This window comes from Enhydra lutris, unplaced genomic scaffold, assembly GCF_002288905.1.
Source record: "Enhydra lutris kenyoni isolate GAN:26980312 unplaced genomic scaffold, ASM228890v2 scaffoldscaffold1, whole genome shotgun sequence".
Lineage (NCBI taxonomy): Eukaryota > Metazoa > Chordata > Mammalia > Carnivora > Mustelidae > Enhydra > Enhydra lutris.
In genome coordinates, this window is record NW_019154085.1 from 56794342 (window position 1) to 56819839 (window position 25498).

Below are 25498 nucleotides of genomic sequence, written 5' to 3' on the forward strand. Positions count from 1 at the left end.
CACACAGAATCCTTAGATTAGTCTGTGTCGTAGGGAAGCTGCTGGCGAGAGACACGAGAGCAGGTAGGTGGGGGAAGGGAGGAGAGGCCTGTAGGAGTTTTAGGTTAGAGATGGACAGCGTGAGAGGCTGTGGTGAAGAAAGATTCCGACCCCCACTGGTTTATGCCTGTTCCCGCTCCCGGCCCAGTGGTGTTTACGGAGACAGCGGGCCCCTGGCAAGGCGCAGGTGTGGGTCAGAATTCGCTCCCACGTGGCTGAGTAGCTCTAAGCTAGAGCAGAACGGCTCCTGTCCACCATGGTCAGTGTTCCAGACTCTCGTTCTTGTTAGCAGAGCTCTGTTACGAACAGTGACCTTCAGAGCATGTTCCTGCACGGCTTGTAACTCCGTCTTCTGTTTTGCCATAAAGGCAGTTTGCGGCGGCCCTGGCTGACCTACGGGAAGCTGTGAAACTGTGTCCCACCAATCAGGAAATCAAGAGGCTCCTGGCCCGTGTGGAGGAGGAATACAAGCAAGTCCAGAGGAGCCAACAGCACAAACAGCAGTGCCCACCACCGGCGCCACCCAACGACTCGGATAACGAAGAGGACACCCCGACCCCTGGCTTGAACGACCACTTCCATCTCGAGGAGGCCGAAGAAGAAGAAACTTCGTCCCAGGAAGAGTCCGTTCCCCCGACGCCCAGGCCTCAGCCATCCTCGTGTGTCCCCTCCCCGTACATCCGAAACCTTCAGGAAGGCTTGCAGTCCAGAGTCAGGCCGGTGTCCCCGCAGAACAGGCCGGGAGTCGGGAAGGCGCCGAGGGAGGCCGTGGCTCCGCCGGGGCTGGTGATGCAGCCCACGCGGCAGGCGCAGATAGTGAAGACCAGCCAGCGTCCGGGGCCCGGGCAGGCGGGCGTGCGAAGCGGCAGCACCAAAATGCAGGTCTCCGCTCAGACTCCTTCCCCGAGCCCTCTGCCGGGTGGGGTGGCGGCCGCTCCTGCCGGTGGCAGAAACCAGCGTCTGGAGGGCACAGGTACTTTGACCGCGGGAGCCGGTTCCGGCCATTTCGGAGAGCGGCTGGGCCCCAGCCACGGCGTCCAGCTGCCGCTCGGCGAGGCGGGTGCCGTCTATCCTTTACCCAGCAAGATAAAAACTGCCGAGAGGCTTCTGTCTCACGCCCCCATTGCTGTGGATGTGGCTCCTTTAAACCAGGGCGGGCTGGCGAGCCGCAGCGACGTGCGACATCCCGCTTCCCTCAGCTCCGGCTCTTCCGGCTCTCCGTCCGGCAGCATAAAGATGTCAAGCTCAACCAGCAGTCTGACGTCAAGCAGCAGTGTCTCAGACGGCTTCAAGGGCCAAGGACCGGACGTTCGCATTAAAGACAAGGCTGTTAACCCGGTGCAGAGCGGCACAGCGGAGCACAGGCCGCGCAACACTCCGTTCATGGGCATCATGGATAAGACTGCAAGGTTCCAGCAGCAGAGCAATCCTCCCGGCCGCACCTGGCACTGTCCGCGGCCCGAGGGGCTCCTGACGAACGCGACGTCCGCGGCCGGCCTGCAGCCCTTGAACTCGGAGAAGCCCTCTCTCAAACAAGCGGGAGGATACGCTAGCCAAGCCAAAGCCTGTTCTGTTTCTACCCTGGGTGGCAGTGTCCACAATGGGGCACAGGGGAAGGAGCTAGAAGAGAAGAAATGCCAAACGGCAGTCCACTGCCAAGATAACAGGATCGCTAAGACGGTGTCTCATCTGTATCAGGAGAGTAGCTCTAAACAGCAGCTTCACGGCAGTAACGAAGCCCACAGGAGTCACCTCCCTTCAGCCAAACCAAAACGGTCATTCATAGAGTCAAACGTGTGAGCCTTAAGAGAGAACCACATGTGGGATTGGGAAAACAGTGTGCTAGCTCCTGGTGGTGATTAAAAGGTTTTTCATGAGAAAAATTACCTGTCAGCTATGTATTTTTTTTCTTTTTTCCTTGGGGGCAGATCAGGTGCCATTGATACGTTCAAAATGTGGGATAAAATTTCTTTGATAAATAGCTAAGAGTCACCATAAATAAAAATGTTAACCAGAATTCAAAACTATAACTAGTTATGCATATTCACTTAAACATTTAAGAACACCAAGAAGACATTAACTTATGCTTTTCTCTATGAAATGGTTTGGTTTCTGTCACGTTTCTCCTAGCCTTTGCTATGTGGGAAAATTGTAATATTTCTTAGAGAATGTCAATGTCTAGTGATAGGTCTAACTCATGGCACAATGTCCAGATGTGTATTCTGGAAAAGATGGAATTTTCAAGTTTCAGTTCCATTGAGTCAGATTCCAGTTTTTTATATATAAATATATAAAGTTTCTAGCTGAACATAAATGTGACTATAAATGTTATACAGCTGATTTTTTTCTGTTTTTCTAAGCAAAATACGAGGACATCCAAGTATTGCTCCCTGAGTAATGGTTCCCTTAAGAGGATTAAACATTTAGTTCCATGTTATGGTTCTCATTAAAAATATTTTTATAGCACCTTTTTTGGAACTATATTCCCACTTCAAGGTGTTTTTAACATTTGGAAATAGTGTAAGCCATTTAGAATCATGATTGGTGGTTTTAGGCTAAAGTTGGATTTAGGCTAAAATACCAAGGATACAGCACTGTTTGTAACGTAAATTCGCTCTCAGCTGGTTCCGACTGCTTTTAACAATGATAGCTCTCCTGGAACAGGTGTTCCCACGTCCTTTAAGGACGGTATTGGATTTGGATACTTAAGGTATGGTTGGTCGTTGCTTTTGTTTCATTACACAATCATGACTTTATAGTCACATGTTGTACATATTAGATAGGCAAGTTGTATTCGGACTTGTAAATATAACTTTCAAGTAGTTAATCATAAAAAAGCTCATATATTTGCATGTTCTCGGTAAGCTTCCTTCATGCTGGTTATTGCACTGAACAATGTTATTATTATGGCATATTAACAGTATACCAGTAACAGCACTTTATCTCATTTATATGAACACCTTTGAGGTGCTACTAAGTCCAAACTGATGTATTATTCCTTTGTAAAGATAAGGTACAGGAATGAACCTTGGTTTAAAGGTATTTTTATACGAAAATGGTGTGCTATTGGAGGATGTGAAAATGCTAAATTGAGAGAGGTGGGAGTATAGTTGTTTTATATGTTGGGATGTGAAATTTATTTTCTAGAATTGGGGAGAAGGAAGTTCTATATTTACAGAATGTTTTAAAAATGAATAGTTGTCTTGAAGTTCTTGTGAGCATCATTATGGTTTTGTATGAGTAGGAGGTCTTCTTGTCATTCTTCAACATTTGTTCCTGAGTGTGTAAGCGTACTTTGTACAGCTCTCTCATTTTTATAGGCTTTCCATGAGTTCTGCTATAATTACTATGGCTTATTTATTGTTCATTGTCTTCTTTAATATTTGTGAAAGTCTTACTCTTTCTTTATGTAGTTTTGTTTCTGCACAACTACTGTACTTTTCCATATGGAATAAAGAGTATTAATAGAATCTGTTTTGTAGTAAATAAAACAATGGGTAAGTAGAGACTGCTGTGATGACAACGATCTGCTTCGGTTTAACCCTGGGTGATCTTATTGCCTTAAAGGAAACAGTGAAAAGCCTATTTTTATAGTAATACTACCAGATGCATAATTTCATTGAATAATAATTTCAGAAAAAGTGAAGCTTCAAGACATCCCAGAACGTTCATGGTTAACATTAGTCCTTTTGCCTGCAGTAGGAGGAAGAGCATTCTGTACTTCATGTTCCAAAAATCTTGGTGTCTGTTTTTACTGGCAACAGAAGCCCTTTCATACTGTAACTCTCACTTTGGCAATACACCGAACACTGTGTTGATGATATAATCTTTCAGTTAAAAGGATTCATTTGTCTTTATACCCACACAGTTCTGTCTCCGAGCAGTGGGAATGAAAGTGAACATCAAACTGGGTTGTGTTGTGATAAAACCCTGATGGGGAGTCTTAAGCCAGGGTGTCCCCTAGGACTCCTTCAGGTTCCCGTCTGGGTATGGCTATTGTTAGCAAGGCTGAAGAAAGTGTTTGCAGACCTTCTTTAAAGCTGTATATTAAACTTAGAGGTTAAAAACAAAACAAAACAAAGATGGGAGGGATAAGTTTTTAGCTCATAGATGATTGTTAGATGACTCTGGCTATGAAGCTACCAGTGGGACTACTGGAATGTATTATAAACTACATTAGGATTTAGATATCGTCTTGGTAAAGATATTTGGTCCAGTTACCCCAGAAAGGAGTGATGTCATCTTGGGAAGCCACTAGTCAGTCCTGGGCCAGGGCTGCGGGCAGGTAAGCACTGCTCCCGTGTTGTCCTCAGTGAAGGGCTCAGCCTGGGGAGGACAGCGGAGGGGCCTTGGGGGGACCCTTCCTCTGGCTGGTTTTGGATTTGGTTTGTTTGCTTGTGTGTCTGGGTGGGGGGCAAGGAGGAGGAGTTGTCTGGCTATGGACTTATTTGCATTCATAAACAGAAGCACTTCATTTTAGTAAAAATTATTGGCATCTTAGTTTTCAACCATTTTGTTTAATAAGAAACTATGATGGTGAAATGTAGAAGAGAAAATCACCTTCTTTGACACATTTAAAAGATAACCAGTCTTTTGTCTTTGTTTTCTATCAATTATGTCAATGATTTTTAGTAATTTTTATGTAAAAAACCAGTCCGCCCTTCGGAAAATAAGTCTGTCAATCAAAACAAAAGATATTTGGCCCAATGGTGGGCTGTCACTTAAAAAAAAATCTTTTGTTAAAATTATGTTAACATACTTCCTCTAAAGAATACAGTAGAAAAACACCTAAAACCTGTTCCCAACCTTTTTTTTTTTTTTTCGGTTCTCACTTGAATGTAAGAAGCATGGGTGGCATGAAAAAGAAAATCCTCTTGTGGGATCAGACTGTAAATCCCAGCTAGGACACAAAGGAAATAAAATTTAGTAATCCATTAGGGAGGATGGAAGTTCTACAAAGCAGCAATTATAAAGATAAGCTATTTGCAGATTTTTGTGGTAGCTAGGCTTTCCACAATTCTGTGAACACAGAGCGTATTAGATGTACTTTTCTAAAATATAGAAAAAGACTATATACATAGTTACATCACTTTTCCTCTCTCATTTCTGAGTGAATTTTTGACCAGCTAAAAAGAGGGTTTTGGGGGGTAAGCACAGGGTCTTGGGCCCTGCCTGGTCTTATGGCTGGGTTCTAATGTGCCTTCCATTCTGGGACACAGCTTAGGACAGGTAGGGAAAGTCACTACCACCTCAACTTTGTGAACTTGATGTTTTCTGCTGAGGGAACTCTTATCAGGGTGTTGTGTTAAACACCAGTCTCTTCTGTAAAAGTGTATCGTTACCCTAGTTTAAAATGTTCCATGATAGCTTGAATTCTAAACTCTAAAAGGAGGCTGGTTTGCTACTATATTTCAACAAGGCATGACATATTCATGTAATTTACACCATCTAACTTCTACACAGGTTTGGACTGTGGGGAAAAATCATTACCACCTTGCAAACGTAGAATCCAACGGAAATGCTCATTAAACATTTCAAAATGACTTTCTCAATTTAGTCATAAAACTGCAACTGTTTTGCTATAAATTCTCTTTAAAAGGATTCCAAAGAGTTATCAAATTAATGGCTATTAACTAGGATTTCAATGTTGTGTTCTAGATTATTCTGATCTGTAGATGTGATGAGAACATGATCTATATCTAGCAAGAATAAATTTGAGCACTGCAATTTTAAGGCAGAGTGAAACTTTATTTTCCTACAGGTTAAGATTTCTTTCACTAATACAAAAAGGCTTTTATAGTAAAAATAAGAAGATATGTTATTTAGTTCATACGATTTAAAGAAAAGGTTTTGATAGGTAACTAAATTCACTCTCTTCCTGTTTTGCTTTTAATAATATCTGATTAGTATCTACCTTTCAATCATTCAAACGAGATCACTGAAGAATATAAACAGGATAAATGATTTTATTTCTGCTGTGTCTCTAGCCACCGGCTGATGGCCATTTTCAAAGTCCTGTTTGGTGTCAGTGCCACTGAAGGAAGAACAAGATTCGTCATGGGACTTGTACGTTTCTTTTTGCTGATCCAATTTTCCATTGCTTCCTTTTCATATGAATAGCCATCTAAAAAAAAAAACCCACACAGATTATTTGCAGTATAGGAAAGGGAGGTTCAGATCAGCAGAAAGGGGTTGAATATACCGACTTCAGCTGCCAAGGCCGTTATTGTGATTTAAGTGGTAATCTTGTATCACTCCTCCTCAAATACTTTTGCCGCCACACCTTAAATTCTGCCCTAGAAGATGCATCGAGATTGCACAAATTACCTGCAACAGTGTCAGTATTTTACTGATAATTTTGAACATAAAAACTACAGCTAAATTCTGTGTCCAAAATTTAGGTGTAGCAGAAAAGAAAGGAAAAGAGCCAGGCAGAGGAGAGCGGTTGTGAAGACAAACTGCCTTAGAGCTGTCAGCTGTGTGTGAAAAGTAAGCTCGCTAATGAGAAGAGCCTTAGGAATACCTCAGCCAAACTTTCTGACATACTGAAAACTCAGGGAAATGGATACCAAGAGATTATAGAACTTATCCCACTAAGGACATGATAATAAAGAGATAGATGATTTTTTAAAAAAATGCCAAGGGCTGAGGTTTGTTATACACGTTTGTGCAAAAATCTTTGCCTCTGCACATATAAAGATGAGTTTTTGCTTTATTTTTTTACTCTTAGCTCTTTCTCTTTAAACTGAAAAATCTTAGTTCCTGGTTACATTTGCACATTTATTTGCTTTAGTTTACAAGCATACAAGAATTTCAAACTAACAGTGTCAATACATGACTAACATAGACTGTGGAAGAAACTTAAAGTTTCTTTCTGGCTCTTTGTGTCAACAAGAATAGATCCACTAGGGTTTTCTAACTGAAATACTGTGTTTGATGAAAATCACTTGGAAAAAAAAAATATTCTTCCATTTGGTTATGTTACCAACTTGACATATAATTGTGTTAATTTGCTTCCCTTTTTTATCCTCTCAATTTTTAGGCCGGTTTGTTTTGCATGATTTAATTCTGTAAAACATTTAAGTGACTGCAAAGTAAAAACTGTAAAACAGGTACATTCAGAGGAGTCTGTTCTCATCCCTAACAGGTAACCAACGTATATTTTTATCCTTTTGCTTCTTCTTGGAAATATAAGCATGTGTAAACACAATGCATACACATTCTTACAGGAGAGCTAGCATATGTACACTATTTTGCACCTGCTTTAACTATACCCTTTGCCTTTTTATTCCCCCACGGTGGACCACTGTACAGATGTACTGATGGACATCTCGGTTTCCCGTCTCTGCCTTTTACAAATGATGTTGCAATGGACAGTCTTATTTGGGGGGAGATTTCAGAAGCAGGATTGCTGCATTAAAGAGTATATAATTTTGGGGCGCCTGGGTGGCTCAGTGGGTTAAAGCCTCTGCCTTCGGCTCAGGTCATGATCCCAGGGTCCTGGGATCGAGCCCCGCGTCAGGCTCTCAGCTCTGCCTGCCTCTCTGCCTACTTGTGATCTCTGTCAAGTAAATAAAATCTTAAAAAAGTATATAATTTTGCTAGATATGCCAATACTTCCATAAGAATTCTACCATTTTTTTTTAAAAGATTTTATTTATCTATTTGACAGAGATCACAAGTAGGCAGAGAGGCAGGCAGAGAGAGAGGAAGGGAAGGAGGCTCCCTGCTGAGCAGAGAGACGATGCGGGACTCGATCCCAGAACCCTGGGATCATGACCTGAGCCGAAGGCAGCGGCTTAACCCACTAAGCCACCCAGGCGCCCTCTACCATTTTTTTTTTTTTTAAGATTTTATTTATTTGACAGAGACAGAGAGAGGGAACAAAGCAGGGGGAGTGGGAGAGGTAGAAGCAGGCTTCCCGCCGACCAGGGAGCCCGATGTGGGGCTCAATCTCAGGACCCCGGGATCATGACCTGAGCCGAAGGCAGATGCCTAACGACTGAGCCACCCAGGTGCCCCGGAATTCTACCATTTTTATTCCTGCTATTCATATTGATGAGTGTTTTCCCGAATAGCTTCACCAAGAGAATACGTTGTCAAACTGGATTTTTATCAGTCTCTCATAAACAATGCTACAGTATATCAGGTAGCTTTATTTGGAGGAAGATAGGACATTTCTTTTTATGTGCTTAAGAGCCAATTGCTTTTCTTTTTCCTGTGAACTGTTAACTATTTTGGGGCCATTTTTCTATTAGGCTTTACTTAGATTTTTTTCCTTTTTAAACACTGAGATGTAATTGACATACCGGTTTCAGATGCACAACATAAGTCTTCGCTATATTGTGAAATCACAATAGCTCTCATAAACATGCATCACCACACATAATTACGAATTTTTCCTTTTTCTTGTGATGGGAGACTTGTAAGATTTCTTTAAGAGGGAAAGGGAGAGGGAGATAAAGGCTTCCACATATGCAATGAGTCATGGAGATGAAAGGCACAGCAGTGGGAATGCAATCCGTGACTTGTAGTGGCATCATACAGGGACGGAGGCTGGCAACGTTTGTGGTGAGTGGGGCATCGTGTATAGACTTGCTGAATCACTGTGTGTATGCCTCAAACTAATTGGGTCAACTAGATTTCAATTAAATCCCTTAGCAACTTTCTAATATATGTTATTGCTATAGTCACCATGCTGAACATTGTATCAATTGGACTAATTGCGTAACTGGAAGTTTTTATTGACTACCTGCACACTTTGACCATTCCCCCATCCCTGCCTCTGGCAACCACCCATCTGTTCTCTGTATCAATGAATTCTGTGTTTTGTCTTAGATTCTACATGTGAATGAGATCATAGGGTATTTCTCTATTTCTGACTTATTTTACGTAGCACGATGTCCTCAAGGTCTAGCCACGATGGCACAAATGTCAGGATTTCCTTTTTTTTTAAGGCTCAATTATATTCCATTGCGCATATATACATTCTCTTTCTGCACTCATCCACTAATGGACAGGGTGGTTACTGTGTCTGGGCTATTATAAATACTGGCAATGAATGTGGGGCTACAGATATCTTTCCAAGTTAGTGATTTTGCTTCCTCTGAAAAAATACCCAGAAGTGGAATTGCTGGATCACAAGGTAGTTCTATTTTTAATTTGAGGAAGCTCCATATTGTTTGCCATAGGGTTGCACTATTTTACATTCCTCCCAAACAGCACAAAGGGTTCCCTTTTCTCCACATTGTCACCAACACTTTTTATATATATATAATAACCATTTCTAACAGTTACGAGGTGACGGCTCATTGTGGTTTGGTAGTCCCCTGATGATTGTTAACATACATACATCTGCATGTCATCTTTGGAAAAATGTACATTCACATCCTCTGCCCATCTTTTTTCTTTTTTTTCTATTGAGTTGGAGTTCTTTATATAATTTGGACATTAACCCTTATCCGATATGTGATTTGCAAATACTCTCCCATTTCATAAGCTGCCTTTTCACTTTGCTGACGGTTTCTTTTGCTGTGCGTAAGCTCTTTAGTTTGATGTAGTCACACCCTTTTTTTTTTTTTTTTAAAGATTTATTTATTTATTTATTTGAGAGAGAGAGAGAGAGAGAGAGAACATGAGAGGAGAGAGGTCAGCGGGAGAAGCAGACTCCCTGCCAAGCAGGGAGCCCGATGCGGGACTCGATCACAGACTCCAGGATCATGACCCGAGCTGAAGGCAGTTGCTTAACCAACTGAGCCACCCAGGCGCCCCTAGTCACACTTATTTTTGCTTTTGCTTTTGTTGTTACATCAAAAAAATAATTGCCAAGACAGATATCAAGGGGCTTACCAACTATGTTTTCTCCTACGAGTTTTTTTTTTTTTTTTTAAGGATTGCATTTATCTATTAGACAGAGACAGAGCATGAGAAGGGGGAGGGTCAAAGAGAGAAGCAGACTCCCCGCTGAGCAGGTAGTCCAATGTGCGGCTTGATCCCAGGACCCTGAGATCATGACCTGAGCCAGAGGCAGATACTTAACCGACTGAGCCACCCAGGTGCCTCTCTCATAGGAGTTTTTTGGTTTTGTGTCCTACATGTCTCTAATCCATTCTGAGTTAATTTTTGTAGATGGTGTAAGATAGTGGTCCCATTCATTGTTTTGCACATGGTTGCTGTTTTCCCAGCACCATTTACTGACGAGGCCTTTCCCTATTGTGTATTCCTGGTTCCTTTGTTATCTCATATGTGTGGATATATTTCCGGGCACTCTATTCTGTTTGTATCTGTTTTTATGCCCATACCATACTCTTTTAATATTATAGCTCTGTAATGTAGTTTGAAATCAGGAATTGTGAGGTCTCCAGCTTTTTTTGTTAAGATTGCTTTGGCTATTCAGGATCTTCTGTGATTCCATACAAATCTGCTCTATTTTTTTTTTGTGAAAAATGCCATTGGGATTTTGACAGGGATTTCACTGAATCTGTAGATTGCTTTGGGTAGAATGGATATTTTAACATTCTTTCAATCCATGTCTTTCCATTTCTTTGTATATTCTTCAGTTTCTTAATATATTCCAGTTTTCAGTGTACAGGTGTTTTTTTTTTTAACCTCCTTGGTTAAGTTTATTCCTAGGTATTTTATTCTTTGTGATGCATTTGTAAATGGGAGTATTAATTTCTCTGAGAGCTTGTTACTAGTATACAGAAATACAACAAATTCCTGTGTATTAACTTTATATCTTGCAACTTTGCTGAATTTGTTGATTAGTTCTAACAGGTTTTTTGTGGAGTCTACAGTTTTCCATATATAAAAACATGTCATCTACAAATATAGTTTTACCACTTCCTTTCCAAGTTGGGTGCATTTTATTTTACTTTATTTTGCCTAACTTCTCAGGCTAGAATTTTCAATACTATGTTAAGTAAAAGTGAGGAAAGTAGGCCCTCTTGCTTGTTCCTGATCTTACTGGAAAAGACGTCAGCTTCTCACTGCTGACACCGATGTTAGCTGCGTGCTGTCATATATGGCCTTTATTATGTTGAGGTACATTACCTCTATACCCATTTTGTTGAGCACTTTTATCACAAATAGATGTTGAATTTTGTCAAAGGTTTTCTGTGCATCAATTGAGATAGGATTTTTATCCTTCCTTTTGTTAATGTGGTGTATCATGTTGATTTACAGAGGTTGAACCATCCTTGAAACCTTGGAATAAATCCCATTTGATCACTGTGTGTAATCCTTTTAATGTATTGAATTTGGTTTGCTAAAACTGAGGAATTTTACATCTGTGTTCATTAGGGATACTGGTCCATAATTTTCTTGTAGTGTTCTTATATGGTTTTACTACCAGGGTAATGCTGCTTTTGTAAAATGAGTTTGGAAGTACTCCCTCTTCTAGTTTTTGTACATTTGAGGATTGGTATTCCTTGAATATTTTTAATATCTTTGGAATATAAACACTTCATTAGTTTTCCACACCTTTCCCTTGGATTTTGAGTCCAGGTTAGGAAGTAATTAGGAAAATAATTTCCATATTATCAAGGAATTTATATTTTCTTCTGGGACTTTTTTTTTTTTTTTTTTAAAGATTTTATTTATTTATTTATTTGGCAGAGAGGCAGGCAGAGAGAGAGGAGGAAGCAGGCTCCCCGCTGAGCAGAGAGCCCGATGCGGGGCTCGATCCCAGGACCCTGAGATCATGACCTGAGCCGAAGGCAGAGGCTTAACCCACTGAGCCACCCAGGCGCCCCTGGGACTTTTTTTTAATGTTTACATCTCTAATCCATTTGAAAGTTAGATGTGCAGTGTAAGAGATAAAGCCAGTGTTACCCTTTCCCATATGGCTATTTAGTTGTGAGAATACCACTTTTTAAATATTTACCACTGATTTAACATATGCCATTTTTACCATTCACTAAATTTCCAAATGCACTTGGATCAATTTCTGGGTTTAAAAAAATTTTTTTCCATTGTTCTATTCATGTGCCATTTTGTGTTATTTATGAAGGCTGAAAACATGTTCTTTTATTTGATAAGGTTAGTGACACTCCTCTTTTTAAAATATTTGACAGAGACACAGCAAGAGAGGGAACACAAGCAGGGGGAGTAGGAGAGAGAGAAGCAGGCTTCCTGCTGATCAGGGAGCCCAATGTGGGGCTTGATCCCAGGACCGTGGGATCATGATCTGAGCCAAAGGCAGACGCTTAACCACTGAACCACCCAGGGACCCCTATTTTCTAGGTTATTTGTTGTGTGGCCTTTCCAGTGGAAGCTAATCATCATCTTCTATATCACTAGGAAAGAGTGACATCTTGTTGACATTGTATCTTCCTCTCATCATGGTATGTTCTCCATTTGTTCTAAATTTACTTTGCAGGGATGTTCTATAGTTTTCTTCATAACTACCTTGTACAGTAAGTCCTCTGTTGTACTTTTTTTTTTTTTTTTAAAGATTTAATTTATTTGACAGAGAGTGAGGGAACACAAGCAGGGGAAGTGCGGAAGGGAGAAGCAGGCTCCCCACTGAACCAGGAGCCCTATGTGGGGCTCGATTCCAGGACCCTGAGATCATGACCTGATCCAAAGGCAGACGCTTAATAACTGAGCCACCCAGGTGCCCTTGTACATTCTTTTTTAAACTGAAGTTGGCACACAATGTTAGTTTTAGGTGTGCAACACAGTGATTTGGTAAGTCTGTGTATTATGCTATACTCACAAGTGTGTAGCTACCATCTGTCACCATACAAAGCTATTACCGTATCCTTGACTATATTTCCTATGCTGTACCTTTTGTCCCCCTTACTTATTCCACAAGTAGAAGCCTACGTCCTCCCCCCCACCCATTTTCCCATTCCCTTACCCCTTCCCTTTTGGCAACCATCAGTTTATTCTCTATATTTGTGGGTCTGTTCTCCTTCTTGTTCACTTTTTTTTAATTCCACATAGAAGTGAAGTCATACGGCACTTGTTCTTCTCTGTCTTAGCATAATACCCTCTCAGTCCCATGTTGTGGCAATGTTACACTTTTAATTGCTTTTGTTTACGTACACACTTACACATGAGAGCTACTGATTCCTCTTTGATTTGACTTGCTAAATGCTGATTGGACTTATTAAGCTATTGTCTCTCAGCTCTAAGTTCATGCATGATACAGAGGACTCCACATGCTGGAGCCAGGATAAGGCAAACCACTTTTCTGCTTTACAGCTGGCTCCTTGTTAGATCTTGCAATTGGATTCCTCTAGAGGAAGGAAAAAACAGTGAAGACTCTTCTACCAGTGTTGTGCCTAGCCATGGCCCTTCATCTGGCAGGGGAGGCTGATTATACTCTGCAGATTTTTTGCTTTGCTTCCTTGAAGGTACTGCCCAAATTTGTCTTATCCTTACCCCCTTTAGAAAGACCAGCCGGAAGCTACCCCTTCTTAAAGACCTAAATTCTGGTACATGGGAGGTTCTGATAACCTCAACTTCCTTTTGTTCCCTGGAGTCCTAGAGATGGTAGATGATTTCTGCAGATACAGTTAGTGCCTTTCTCTTTTGAGATACAGTTGACATAAAATCTACCCTTTTTAGTATACAATTCAGATTTTTTTTAGGATTTTAAAAAATTTTTATTTATTTGACAGAAAAAGATGACAAGTAGGCAGAGAGAGGAGGAAGCAGGCTCCCCACTGAGCAGAGAGCCTGATGCAGGGCTTGATCCCAGGACTCTGGGATCATGACTTAAGCCAAAGGCAGAGGCTTTAATCCACTGAGCCACCCAGGCGCCCCTACAATTCAGATTCTTAATGGTGATGGTTGTACAACTCTGAATTATACCAACTTTGAAACATTTTTATTACTCCATAAAGAAACCCTGTACCCCAGAGCATTCACTCTCCCCTCTCCTGGCAACCACAAATCTACTTTGTTTCTACATCTGCCTGTTCTGGACACTTCCTGTAAATAGAATCATACACTAGGTGGCCTTTGGTGTCTGGCTTCTTGCACTTAGCAGAACATTTCCAAGGTTCATCCACATAGCATGTGCAAGTATTTGTTCCTTCTTATAGCTGCTTAACATTCCATTGTATGGGTATACCACATTTTATTCATTCAGTGGTGGGACATTTGGGTTATTTCCACTTTCTGGCTCTTAGCAATAAGACTACTTTGAGCATTGATGTACAACTTTTGGATATATATCTAAGAGTACAATTGCTACACCACATGGTAACTATTTTCAACAGCAGCTGTACCATTTCACATTGCCACTCGCAATGTTTCTGCAAATCCTTCTAACACATGTTAGATTGTAGTCTTCCTAGTAGGTATCAAGTGGTATCCCAATGTGGTTTCGATTTTAATTTCTGTGATGATACTGTACATCTTTTCTAGTGCTTATTGGGCATTTGTATATTTCCTATGGAGAAAGGTCTATTTTTTAATTGGTTTTACTGTTGAATTGTAAGAATAGCGAGTAGGAAAATATACTCAATTTTTATTTTATAAAAAGTTGAGTATAATGAACCTTAATCTTATATTACCATCACACTGGCCCATTAATGATAATGTCCATGTTATTATTACTCTGTGGGATATTAAGAATTCAGTAACAGTTAATACATTTGCCACCAGGCTAGATAAATCTAATAGAATATTTTTTACCTTCCAGGTGAAAGGGGCCCAGTTTTTGTGTTAGTTCTGGTACTGTCTGTTGCTTAAATATGGTTAATATTTATGAATGTCCCATATCTGTTAAAAACATGTACTTTCTATTTTAAATGTTCAGGGTTTGGTACACAGATCTATTTTAGACTGAGAGAGATGATCAAGCGTATTACTGTGCTTTTGAAGTGTCTGAGACTGCACAGCTAGTAATAGCCACCTTCCCTGAAAACTGTGGTCTTCAGTGTTACATAGTATTTTCCTGGTGTCTTAAAAAAATTTTTTTTGGTCTGAATTCTATTTTTACAGACATGTATGTAACCCCCTTCTTCATTTTTACTTGCAATTGTGTCATTTTTGCCTATCCTTTTATTTCTAGCCTTCCTGAATCCTTTAGGTTGTATTGTGCTTTGTTAGCTAATCTCAAATCTTTTTTCTCTTTATGGAGGAGTTAAAACCAAACTACAGAATTATGGAACGATAAACTGATAAAATATTTATCATTCTTTTTTATATATCACATAAATAAACTTTCACTATAGGAGGTGGTTTCATCAATTTTAATGCTTAGAGAGCTATTTTTGATCTGCTAATTACCTTTATCCTAGTATCTTCTAAAAAGAGACCAAGAACGGCTCCTGGGCGGCTCAGCTGGTTGTCTGCCTTCAGCACAGGTCATAATCCCAGGGTCCTGAGACTGAACCCCACATTGGGCTCCCTGCTCAGTGCAGAGTCTGCTTGTCCCTCTTGTACTCACTCTCTCAAATAAGTAAAATCTTTTTAAAAAGAGACCAAGAAAATACTCAAAACTTCAAATAGGCTTTTCATATTTTCTACTCTCCCTTTTACCATACTATTAGAGCATCTTATCTTTAACTGAATTCCCACAAGTGAATAATTTTTCCTTCCTTGCTTGCGGATTGTTGGTTTCTTGGGTGGTGGTAGTGAATAAAATGTCAAATCAGTCTATGGAGGTACAGGCAGGTTTCCTACTATACCAAAGTCAGTTACACTGGCCATATTTTACATATACTTCAATATCAGCTTTTCATGGTATTATAAAATAGTGATTCTTTAACCAACAGTTTTCTGCTGGTAACAAATATTTGACAAACAGGAAAAGCAGGAATTTGGATTGGATCTACAGCATCGCTAATGATATATAAGGTTTCACGCTGTTCTACTAAATCTCCTTTCAGAGCAGTAAGAGGGATTTCAGAGCTCCAAAGTAAAGACCCTTCCCTATCTCCACATACACAGTCTTTCATGTATAAATGAAAGGGCACGAAGCATTATTATAACTAATAATAAAAATGACACTCCTGGCTCCTTAAAAATTTCAAGCATGAAATTTACTACAACTAGAGTTAGCTTATTTAAATCAAAGGTGTGGCTAGGGGAGAAAAATGACAATTTTTTACAAGTTTGCTTGTTTTTACTACTTTTTAAAATTGACTTGGTTTTAAATCCTTCCATAAAATTTTTTTATCCAAACAGTACCATTTGACTTTTGCTATAACCCAAGATACCGAGTGCATAAATCAAGAACTGTACCAGCAGGTAGTTCTAGGAAGTAAACAATATTTAATAATTTAATATACTCTGGTGCACAGGTTCATTTCTTTGGTAAAACACCAAAGAAATGATACCTTTTATAAGATTTGTTTCTTAGACTTCTACTTCTGGTAGTCAAGCCAATTAAACCCCCAAATATCTTGCTATATTATACTTAGATATGTGACTAAAAGAAACATCTTTTTACATGTATATCTGATTTCCAGGTTCAAGTGGCTTCACCCTTATGAAAGGTTCAGGTGGAAAATAGAAGCTCACTGGCCTGGGCTCTGAATTTATTTTATCTTTGTTGAAGAAAAAAGCTTGCTCAGTCCCCCTGTTGTCCTGGAAAATGGGCAAAGCAAGCCCAGCACCTCTCTGGAGTATATGCCCTCTTCCTGCATAGGTAAGGAAGCTCCACAGGTACTACCTGACTGAGTGGGGGGCACCTGGGTGGCTCAGTCAGTTAAGCATCTGCCTTCAGCTCAGGTCATGATCCCGGGGTCCTAGGATTGAGTCCCACGTGGGGCTCTCTGCTCCTCCATCAAATAAATAAATCTTAAAAAAAAAAAACAACTTGGGGCACCTGGGTGGCTCAGTGGGTTAAAGCCTCTGCCTTCGGCTCAGGTCATGATCCCAGGGTCCTGGGATCGAACCCTGCATAGGGCTCTCTGCTCAGCAGGGAGCCTGCTTCCTCCTCTCTCTCTGCCTGCCTCTCCACCTACTTGAGATCTCTGTCAAATAAAAACTTAAAAACAAACAAAAAACCTGACTGAAGGTGAATACTCAGACAACAAAGAGCAGATGCAGGACTGCACAAACCCCAGAAAGTGAACACTGATACAACCTCTGAATATTTCTAAAATGAGAATGAACTTACAATTAGTGTTCCAAAGCACTGTTACCTATATTAATTAATTTAACCTGCACAACAATCTTACGAAGAAACTGATGGATGGCCTGAATAACTCCCTATCTCATGTTACCTTGGAGTGACCAAGCCGGGATTGAAACCTGAGCAGGCTGGTCCAGAATCTGTGCCTTTAAACTACAGGCTAAATCAGATTTCCAGAAATGAAAAAATACTGACATTCAAATTTTGAAGCAGTGTTAACAAAAAGGTGAAACACGGTTGAGACAATGCATAACAGAGGACTGGGAGGTAGGTCTGAGAAAATTACCTAGAAGGGCTGAAGAGATAAGGTATATAGAATGAGAATGGCTGAAAGTTTCCAAAATTGATAAAAGGCACAGAATTCCATTCAAGAAGTGCTATGCACCCCAGACAAGAATTAAAAATACTATCAAGGGAAAACTGCAACAAAAAAAATCAGATTTAAGATTGAGATAAAACACTGTAAAGACTTTAGAGAAGAAGCAAGATGGTCAGGTAGGGTTTATTCGTTTTTTTCACTTCTGAAATGATGAATTATAAGTGTGAACACTGATTTTTTTTTTTTTTTACAAAGCTACCTAAATGAATTAACACACTTAGATGTTCAGAACAGACTTGAAGCCATAAAATAGAATACCTGACTAATGTAAAGTTTTCACTTCCACTGCTCACTCCAACTCCAAAGTAAGTTTGTTTTTTGGTTTTCTGTAATTTTAATCAAAATATCAATTACATTTTCTTTTGTAGTATAACAAAATCCTAAAATTTATCTAGTGGTCTGAATGGGCAAAAATTGGGTAAGCTGATTTTTAAAAAGATGAGCATAATTCAAACACTGGATTTGCTAAGGATATCCTACGAATATGATCCCAAAAGCACATGCAATTAAAAAAAAAATTGGACTTCATCAGAATTAACTTTTGTGTATCAAAAGGCCCTATAACAGAGTGAAAAGGCAACCTGTGGAATGGGAGAAATACTTGTAAATCATATCTGATAAGGAATATCCAGAATATATAAAGAACTCCTACATCTCAACAACAAAAACAGATTAAAAAAATGGTAAAGGACTTAAATAGATATTTCTTCAAAGAAGATATAGAAAATGGCCAATAAGTACCTAAGACACTCAACATCCCAGTCACTAGGGGAATGCAAATCAAAACCCAAATGAGATACCACCTATACCCATCAGGATGACTATTATAAAACAAACAAAAACTAAAAAGCAGTAAGTATGGGCAAGGATGTAGAAAAAGTGGAACCCCTGTGAACTGCCGGTGGGAATGTAAAATGGTGCAGCCACTGTGGAGGTCATAGAGTGGTTCCTCAAGAAAGTAAATACACAATTACTGTATGACCAGACAATTCAACTTCTGGGTATATACCCCAAGAGAACTGAAGGCAGGGACTTGAGCAGATATTTGTATACCCATATCCACAGTGGCATTATTCACTATAGCCAAAAGGTGGTAAAACAAACAAACAAAAAACCCGCATGTCCATGGTTGGATGTATATACCATGTATGGTATAAACATACAATGGAATATTTTCGGCCTTAAAAAGGAAAGCAGTTGTGACACATGATACAATGTGGATGAATCCTGAAGACATTATGCTAAGTAAGTCAACAGAAAAGTACAAATATTGCATGACTCTCTTTATATGAGCTATCCAGAATAAATTCAATACCTTTAAACTATATACTCAAAAACTGTTTAAATGATTTTATATATTTGTATATTACCACAATAAAAAAAATCAATGAATGTAATTTTGTTAGGCAGAATAATGACCCACAAACACGTCTACTTCCTAATCCTGGAATCTTTGACTATGTTAACATGGCAAAAGAGAATTAAGCTTGCCAAGGAACTGAGGTGACTAATCAGCTGATTTTAAGACAGGAAAGTATCTACCATAGTTCTTGAAAGCAGAAGAGGAAGGGGAAAGTGGGTCAAAGAGATGCAATGTGATACAAGGAGATATTAGGTTTGAAGCTGGAAAAAGGAGTCATTGTATTAGTTTCCTATTGCCTCTGTAACAAATTACTGCAAACTTAGTGACTTAATACAACTTATTTTCTTAAAGTTCTGAAGATCAAAATACGAAATCAGTTTCATTGGGTTAAAAATCAAGGTGTCGGCAGGACGGCATTCTTTCTGAAGGCTCAAAGGGAGAATCTGCTTCCTGGTCTTTATTAGCTTCTAGAGGCTGCCTGAATTCCTTCGCTCATGGTCCTTATCACTTCAACCTCTTCTGTTGTCACCTCTCCTCTGACCGACTCTCCTGCTTCCTTTGTTTCACTTAACAAAGATCCTCATGATTACACTGGGTCTACCTGATAGTACAGGGGACTCTTCCATCCCAAGATCCTTAATCACATCTGCAAAGCCCTTTTGGCCATGTAACACTGATAGGCTCTGAGGCTCTAGGACACGGACATCTTCAGGGAGCCATCATTCTGCCTACCACAAGTGAGAACAGCCCTCAGCTTATAGCTGGCAAAAAAAGAGGGGGCCTCAGTCGTAAAATCACAAGGCACTGACCTCTACCAACAACCTAAATGAGCAAGAAATGGATTCTTCCCTAGAGCCTCCAGCAAGGAACAGAACCTGCCAATACCATGACTTTTGCCTGTAAGAATGTACTGGACCTCTGACCTACAGAAATGTTGCACTACTCATTTTGTGGTGATTTGTTATGATAGCAATAGGGAACTAATATAGTAATCTATCATACTACAGGATAAAAGAGAAAAACCATCTGATTTCAGTGGATAAGCATTTTATATATTATCAGCAACGAGACAGAAAAGAACTTCTTTAACTTGATAGAAGGCAGCTTACGTCATACTTAATGGTGAAAGACTGAATTGAACTGTGTTACTTCCCCCTTAAAAGCAGATTAAGGAATTCCCACCACTTCTTTTCAACACTGTACTGCAAATCCTGGCCAACATAACAAGAAACAGGACAAGGGGTAGGGGTGGAGGGAGGCACACAGACTGGAAATACAAATGTCTACTTGCAGATGACACGATCATGTATGAAGAAAATCAAGTAAAAGGATCTATAAAAGAGGTATAATTACTAATAAAACTAAAGCAACATCACAGAATACACAGTCAATCTACAGAATCAACTGTGAAATATCAAACAATGAACAATTAGGAATTGAAATCTTTTTTCTAAAAATACTAAATACCTAAGGACAGTATTAGCAAAGTGTGTGCAAAACCTATATACTGAAATACAAAAGACTGCTAACAGAATGTAAACAAGACCTAAAAAAGAAAAGGGAAAGCTGTGTGATATTCATGAGTTGGAGCTGTCCGTTCTGAATGATCAATAGATTAAACACCATTCTGATGAAAATTCTTTTATACCGAAAACTACAAAACACTGGAAAGAAGTAAAGGAAGATACAAATAAATGGAAAGGCATCCTATTCATGGATAGGAAGAGTTAATATTGTTAAATTGTCCGTACTTAACTAAAGTCATCTACAATTTCAATAAAATCTCCATCAAAATCCCAATGCCACTTTTACAGGAATAGGAAAACCCATACTGACAGTCATAAGCAAATCCCAAAGTATCCTAAAGAGCTAAAACAATCCTGAGAAGTAACAAATAAAGCTGGAGGCTTTATACTTCCTGATTTCAAAACATATTACACAGCTATAGTAATCAAAAAAGCATGGTACTAGCGTAAAGACAAACATACAGACCAATGGGACACAATAGCCCAAATAAACCCTCACGTATGTAGTGAAATGCTCTTCAACAAGGGTGCCAAGACTACACAATGGGGAAAGACCACACTTTTCAAATGTCCATTGAATAGTCTAATGAAAATGATCAAAACCGCTCTTTTTCATGTTCACAAAATATTCTGATTGGTTAATTCTGCTTTGGGGCCCACATGCCATAAAAATAACCCTAAGTAATGGGTAACAGAAAAAAAGAAATACCAAGATATCATTGCAATGCTATTTACAATATAAAGATTTCCACTATCCGGTACACATATGTGTTTGCAAGAGTCAAAATGTAGCATAGAGCCACAGTGGAATAAAAATGGAAAATTATGTAGACTAAATTGGTATTTAGAAATGTATACTGTTTTACAGAAAAATTTTTAAAAACAATATGGATTCACTGATTACAACTATGTAAAGTACGTATGTCTGTGCCTACTGACAAAGGTTAGAAATTAATGTGGAAAGATACAATTTATAATCTTTAAATCTTATTTCTATAAGGTTGTTTAAATTCATGATAGACAAAATAAACATAAGAGATTTCAACAGTCTATCTCAAAAACATTTTACCTTGCATTCTTTTTTTTTTTTACCTTGCATTCTTGTAACCAAAAACACCTTTCACAAGTTCAAGTAAAGCTTGTTCAACTTACCCCTTTGTCTCTAATCTCATCCAAACCTACTCCATCTAATTTTATTAATATATAATGTTCACTAGTTTACCTCGGATCAAAGGAGTTAAAAAAAACTACTTATGATCTGTAAGACAGATTTTTAAAATTTTCCATATTTAAACATACTCCTGTGAAATACCTACATTATTTTTTCATTTGCACATTTGCCCTGAAACTTAGAAAAGCATCACACATACCTGATGCAATGACAGGATCTTTCATAAGTTCCCTAGTTATTGGACAGAGAAACTCGTCAGGAATTCCAGAAGAAAGGGTTTTCACCTTTGTCCTGAGCTCTTCAATTTTCCTTAGAACTTTACTCCGCAGCCCTAGAGATTCTGGGGGGGAGGGGAAGATTCTGTTAGGGTGGGAGAAGCACTGGTAACCTCTTTGCAAGTCTCCAGCAAACAGAGCTTATCTATTACAACCAAAAATCTTCAGACATACTGTTCTACCACACAGAACTAAAACAGTTAAAATAAACAGATAAAATCTTTAATCTTTGTAGTATAGAATACCATGTGGCTAGAATAAATCAGCAACTAAGGGAGAGTTTATTCTACATAACTTTATTCTGAAGATTGGAGAATTTCAGACTGTTGAATACTAATAAACTATATAAAATCAGAAAATGTTCGTTATTATTGGTTACTTTGTTTAAACAAAATATTTCCTGACAGTAATTTTTAAAGATCATAAGTTTAATAATGTAAAAATTCCATCTTATATTTAAAAAATTTCTGAAACTAGATATATTTGCTGATCTCATATGAAACACAATCATAAATAAAGCTTATCTGTTTGTCTAAGACTATACACACAAGTTTCACTCATTCGTATTTTTACTTTTATCAAGTTTTAAAAATTATTTTAATTTTTAATTTCGGGAAGTTTAGTATAATTTTAGGAGGTTTAATGTTATTAGCTGTTCACATTTTTATTTAAATATTTACTTATTTTGAGAGAAAAAGAGAGAGAATACAAGCACACATGGTGGGTAGGGGCAGAGGAAGAGGGAGAGAGAGAATCTTAAGCAGGCTCCACACCCAGTATGGAGTCCAACATGGGGCTCGATCTCATGACCCTGAGATCGTACCTGAACTAAAATGAAGAGTCAGACACTTAACCAACTGAACCACACAGGTGCCCTGGAACCTTAAAATATTTCAGAATGATGTGGAAAAAATAAATGCCCTAGTCTATTTATTTAATAATTTATTGTTTGTTCAATTTACTTTTTAAATATTAAACATGAAACAAATTCCTTAATTTACTATAGAATGTTAACATTAGTGTCTCCATTCATAATAATGATTTTCCTAATTCTGCTATTAAACTACAGAAATTTAATTACATTTCAATTTTGGCTTGCGCTGATAGTTCTGAAACTTATTTCACTGAAGTTTAAAATGATTCTAACTACTAACCCTGAGACTCATCCTTCAAAAACTATTTCAAACCATTAATTAAATCCAAAAATTTCTTATTCTTTATCAGAATATAATTCTATTGCTATTAATTGTTTTTACTATGCTGCTTTTATGTTTTCAAACACCCTGTGTTGAAATCCAAAATTACCGCTTTACACTGTCAAGTGCTTCTGCATGATAAGGTAAAGATTTACTATGAGAGAGGAATGAGAAATCAACCAGTGAAGATGCTAAATCCAGCAGACCTTAAAAAAAACACACACACACACAAAAAAACCCAAAAAAAGCCCTATACTCTATCACCTACTTAAGGAGGAAAGAGTAAATTATATAGGAAATAAGTTATTAGAGATACAAAAATGGCTTTCACAGTATGGCCTGGGAACACAACTATCTGACAAACCATCATTCTGTTAACTTTCTTAAAAAGCCTTAAGATTCCAAGATATTTAAATACGTTCACATGCTATATTTACCATGTAAGGAAAGATAATACTGTACTTTAAAATGGTTTTAATTTTTTGTTGTTATTTAACTCCTCATTAACAATGAATCTCACTATGGGTATCCTATTTCCCAAGCTTTCCCATTAAGATTTTATTACAGTATGTTAATAGTAGTTTGTGGTATTATTTTTATTAGAGCATGACACTAAGACTTCAAACTATTTTTGATAAGATCTAGTAACCAGAATATTTCAACAACTCCTACAACTCAACAATAAAAAGCAAATAAATCAATTTAAAAAGAGCAAAGCATCTAAACAGATATTTCTGCAAAGAAGATCTATAAATGGCCAATCGGCACTTGAAAAGATGCTCTATATCATTAGGTAAGTACATATCCAAACCACGATCTAGTACCACTTCACGTGTTGTCTATAATCAAGACAACAGGTAATAACATGTGTTGAGAAAGAGGTGAAGAAACTGGAAACCTCACACACTGAAGTACTTACACATACAAAACATGGATGAACCTTGAAAGCATTACGTTACCTAAAAGAAGCCAGATACAAAGGGCACCTACTAATGGTTCCACTTAAAAGAAATGTCCGAAAAAGGCCAACCCATAAAGACAAAGTAGATTAGTGGTTGCCAGGGCTAGATAAAGACAATGGGGTTCTTTTTTAAAAAATATTTTATTTATTTATTTGACAGAGAGAGAGAGAGCACAAGTAGGGGAGCAGAAGGCAGAGGGAGAGAGAGAAGCAGGCTCCCCACCAAGCAAGGAGCCTGACATGGGACTCAATCCCAGGACCCTGGGATCAGGACCCAAGCTGAAGGCAGCCACTCAGCCCACTGAGCCACTCAAGTGCCCTGAGAATGAGGTTCTTTTGAGGGGATAAAAATGTTCTGGGGGCACCTCGGTGGCTCAGTGGGTTAAGCCTCTGCTTTTGGCTCAAGTCATGATCCTAGGGGTCCTGGGATCGAGCCCCACATCAGGCTCTCTGCTCAGCGGGGAGCCTGCTTCCTCCTCTCTCTCTGCCTGCCTCTCTGCCTACTTATGATCTCTGTCAAATAAATAAATAAAATCTTAAAAAAATGTTCTGAAATTAGATGGCTCTCTGCTCTGGAGGAAGCCTGCTTCTCCCTCTGCCAGTCCCCCTGCTTGTGCTCTCTCTGATAAATAAATAAAAAATCTTAAAAAAAAATTCTCTCTTCCTCTTCCTCTGCCCCTCCCCTCCCATCACACGTGCTCTCTTTAAAAAAAAAAAAAAAAGGTCCTGTGCTTATGGATTGCAAGACTTAATATTAAGATGACAATAATCACCAAATTAACTCACAAGAGTCAATATAATCCATACCAAACTAGGTGGCTTTTTAAGGAGGACACTTGTGATGAGCACTGAGTATTGTATGGGAAGTGCTGGATCACTATATTGTACACCTGAAACTAGTATTATACTGCATGCTAACTGGAATTTAAATTAAAACTTAAAAAAATTTATGGGGTGCCTGGGTGGCTCAGTGGGTTAAAGCCTCTGCCTTTGGCTCAGGTCATGATCCCAGGACTCTGGGATCAAGCCCCACATCAGACTCTCTGCTCAGTGGGGAGCCTGCTTCTCTCTCTCTCTGCCTGCCTCTCTGCCTACTTGTGATCTCTGTCAAATAAATAAATAAAATCTTTTAAAAAAAATTTAAAATATTTAAAAATTTCAAAAGTCAGGTGGCCTTTTTTTTTTTTGAAACAGAAACTGACAAGTTGATTCTAAAATTCATATGGAAATGCAAGGAACCCAGAGTAGCAAAATCAATCTTGGAGAGAAAAAAAAAAAGATGGAGAACACACACTTTTCAATTTTAATACCTACTACAGGGCGCCTCAGTGGCTCAGTCAGTCAAGCATCTGCCTTCAGCTCAGGTCACTATCCCGGGGTCCTGGGATCGAGTCCCATTTCAGGGTCACTGGTCAGGGGGGAGTCTGTTCCTCCCTCTCCCCCTGTGCCTTCTCCAGCTTGTGCTCGCTCTCATTCACTCTTTCCTCTCA

The 25498-nt window shown here is 39.0% G+C and overlaps 2 protein-coding genes across 3 annotated transcripts in view; one reads left to right on the forward strand and one right to left on the reverse strand.

Annotated features, from left to right (window-relative positions):
- Window positions 1–1848, forward strand: part of LOC111140662 (tetratricopeptide repeat, ankyrin repeat and coiled-coil containing 1) — a 139901-nt gene extending 138053 nt beyond the window's left edge. Inside the window, exon 25 of the mRNA XM_022492870.1 lies at window positions 408–1848. Within this exon, the coding sequence (XP_022348578.1) occupies window positions 408–1839 (1432 nt within the window). The 3' untranslated portion in view covers window positions 1840–1848. The remainder of the gene's footprint in view (window positions 1–407) is intronic.
- Window positions 1849–5768: 3920 nt separating this feature from the next.
- The window catches only part of LOC111142389 (WD repeat, sterile alpha motif and U-box domain containing 1), a 44958-nt gene continuing 25228 nt past the window's right edge, over window positions 5769–25498 (reverse strand). Inside the window, exons 10-11 of one of the 2 annotated variants that reach the window (XM_022495444.1) lie at window positions 21776–21916; window positions 5769–6163 (exon numbers count right to left, since the gene is read on the reverse strand). In XM_022495444.1, coding sequence (XP_022351152.1) covers window positions 6006–6163; window positions 21776–21916 — 299 coding nt within the window. In that variant the 3' untranslated portion in view covers window positions 5769–6005. The remainder of the gene's footprint in view (window positions 6164–21775; window positions 21917–25498) is intronic. The other variant, XM_022495453.1, reaches the window with a different exon arrangement.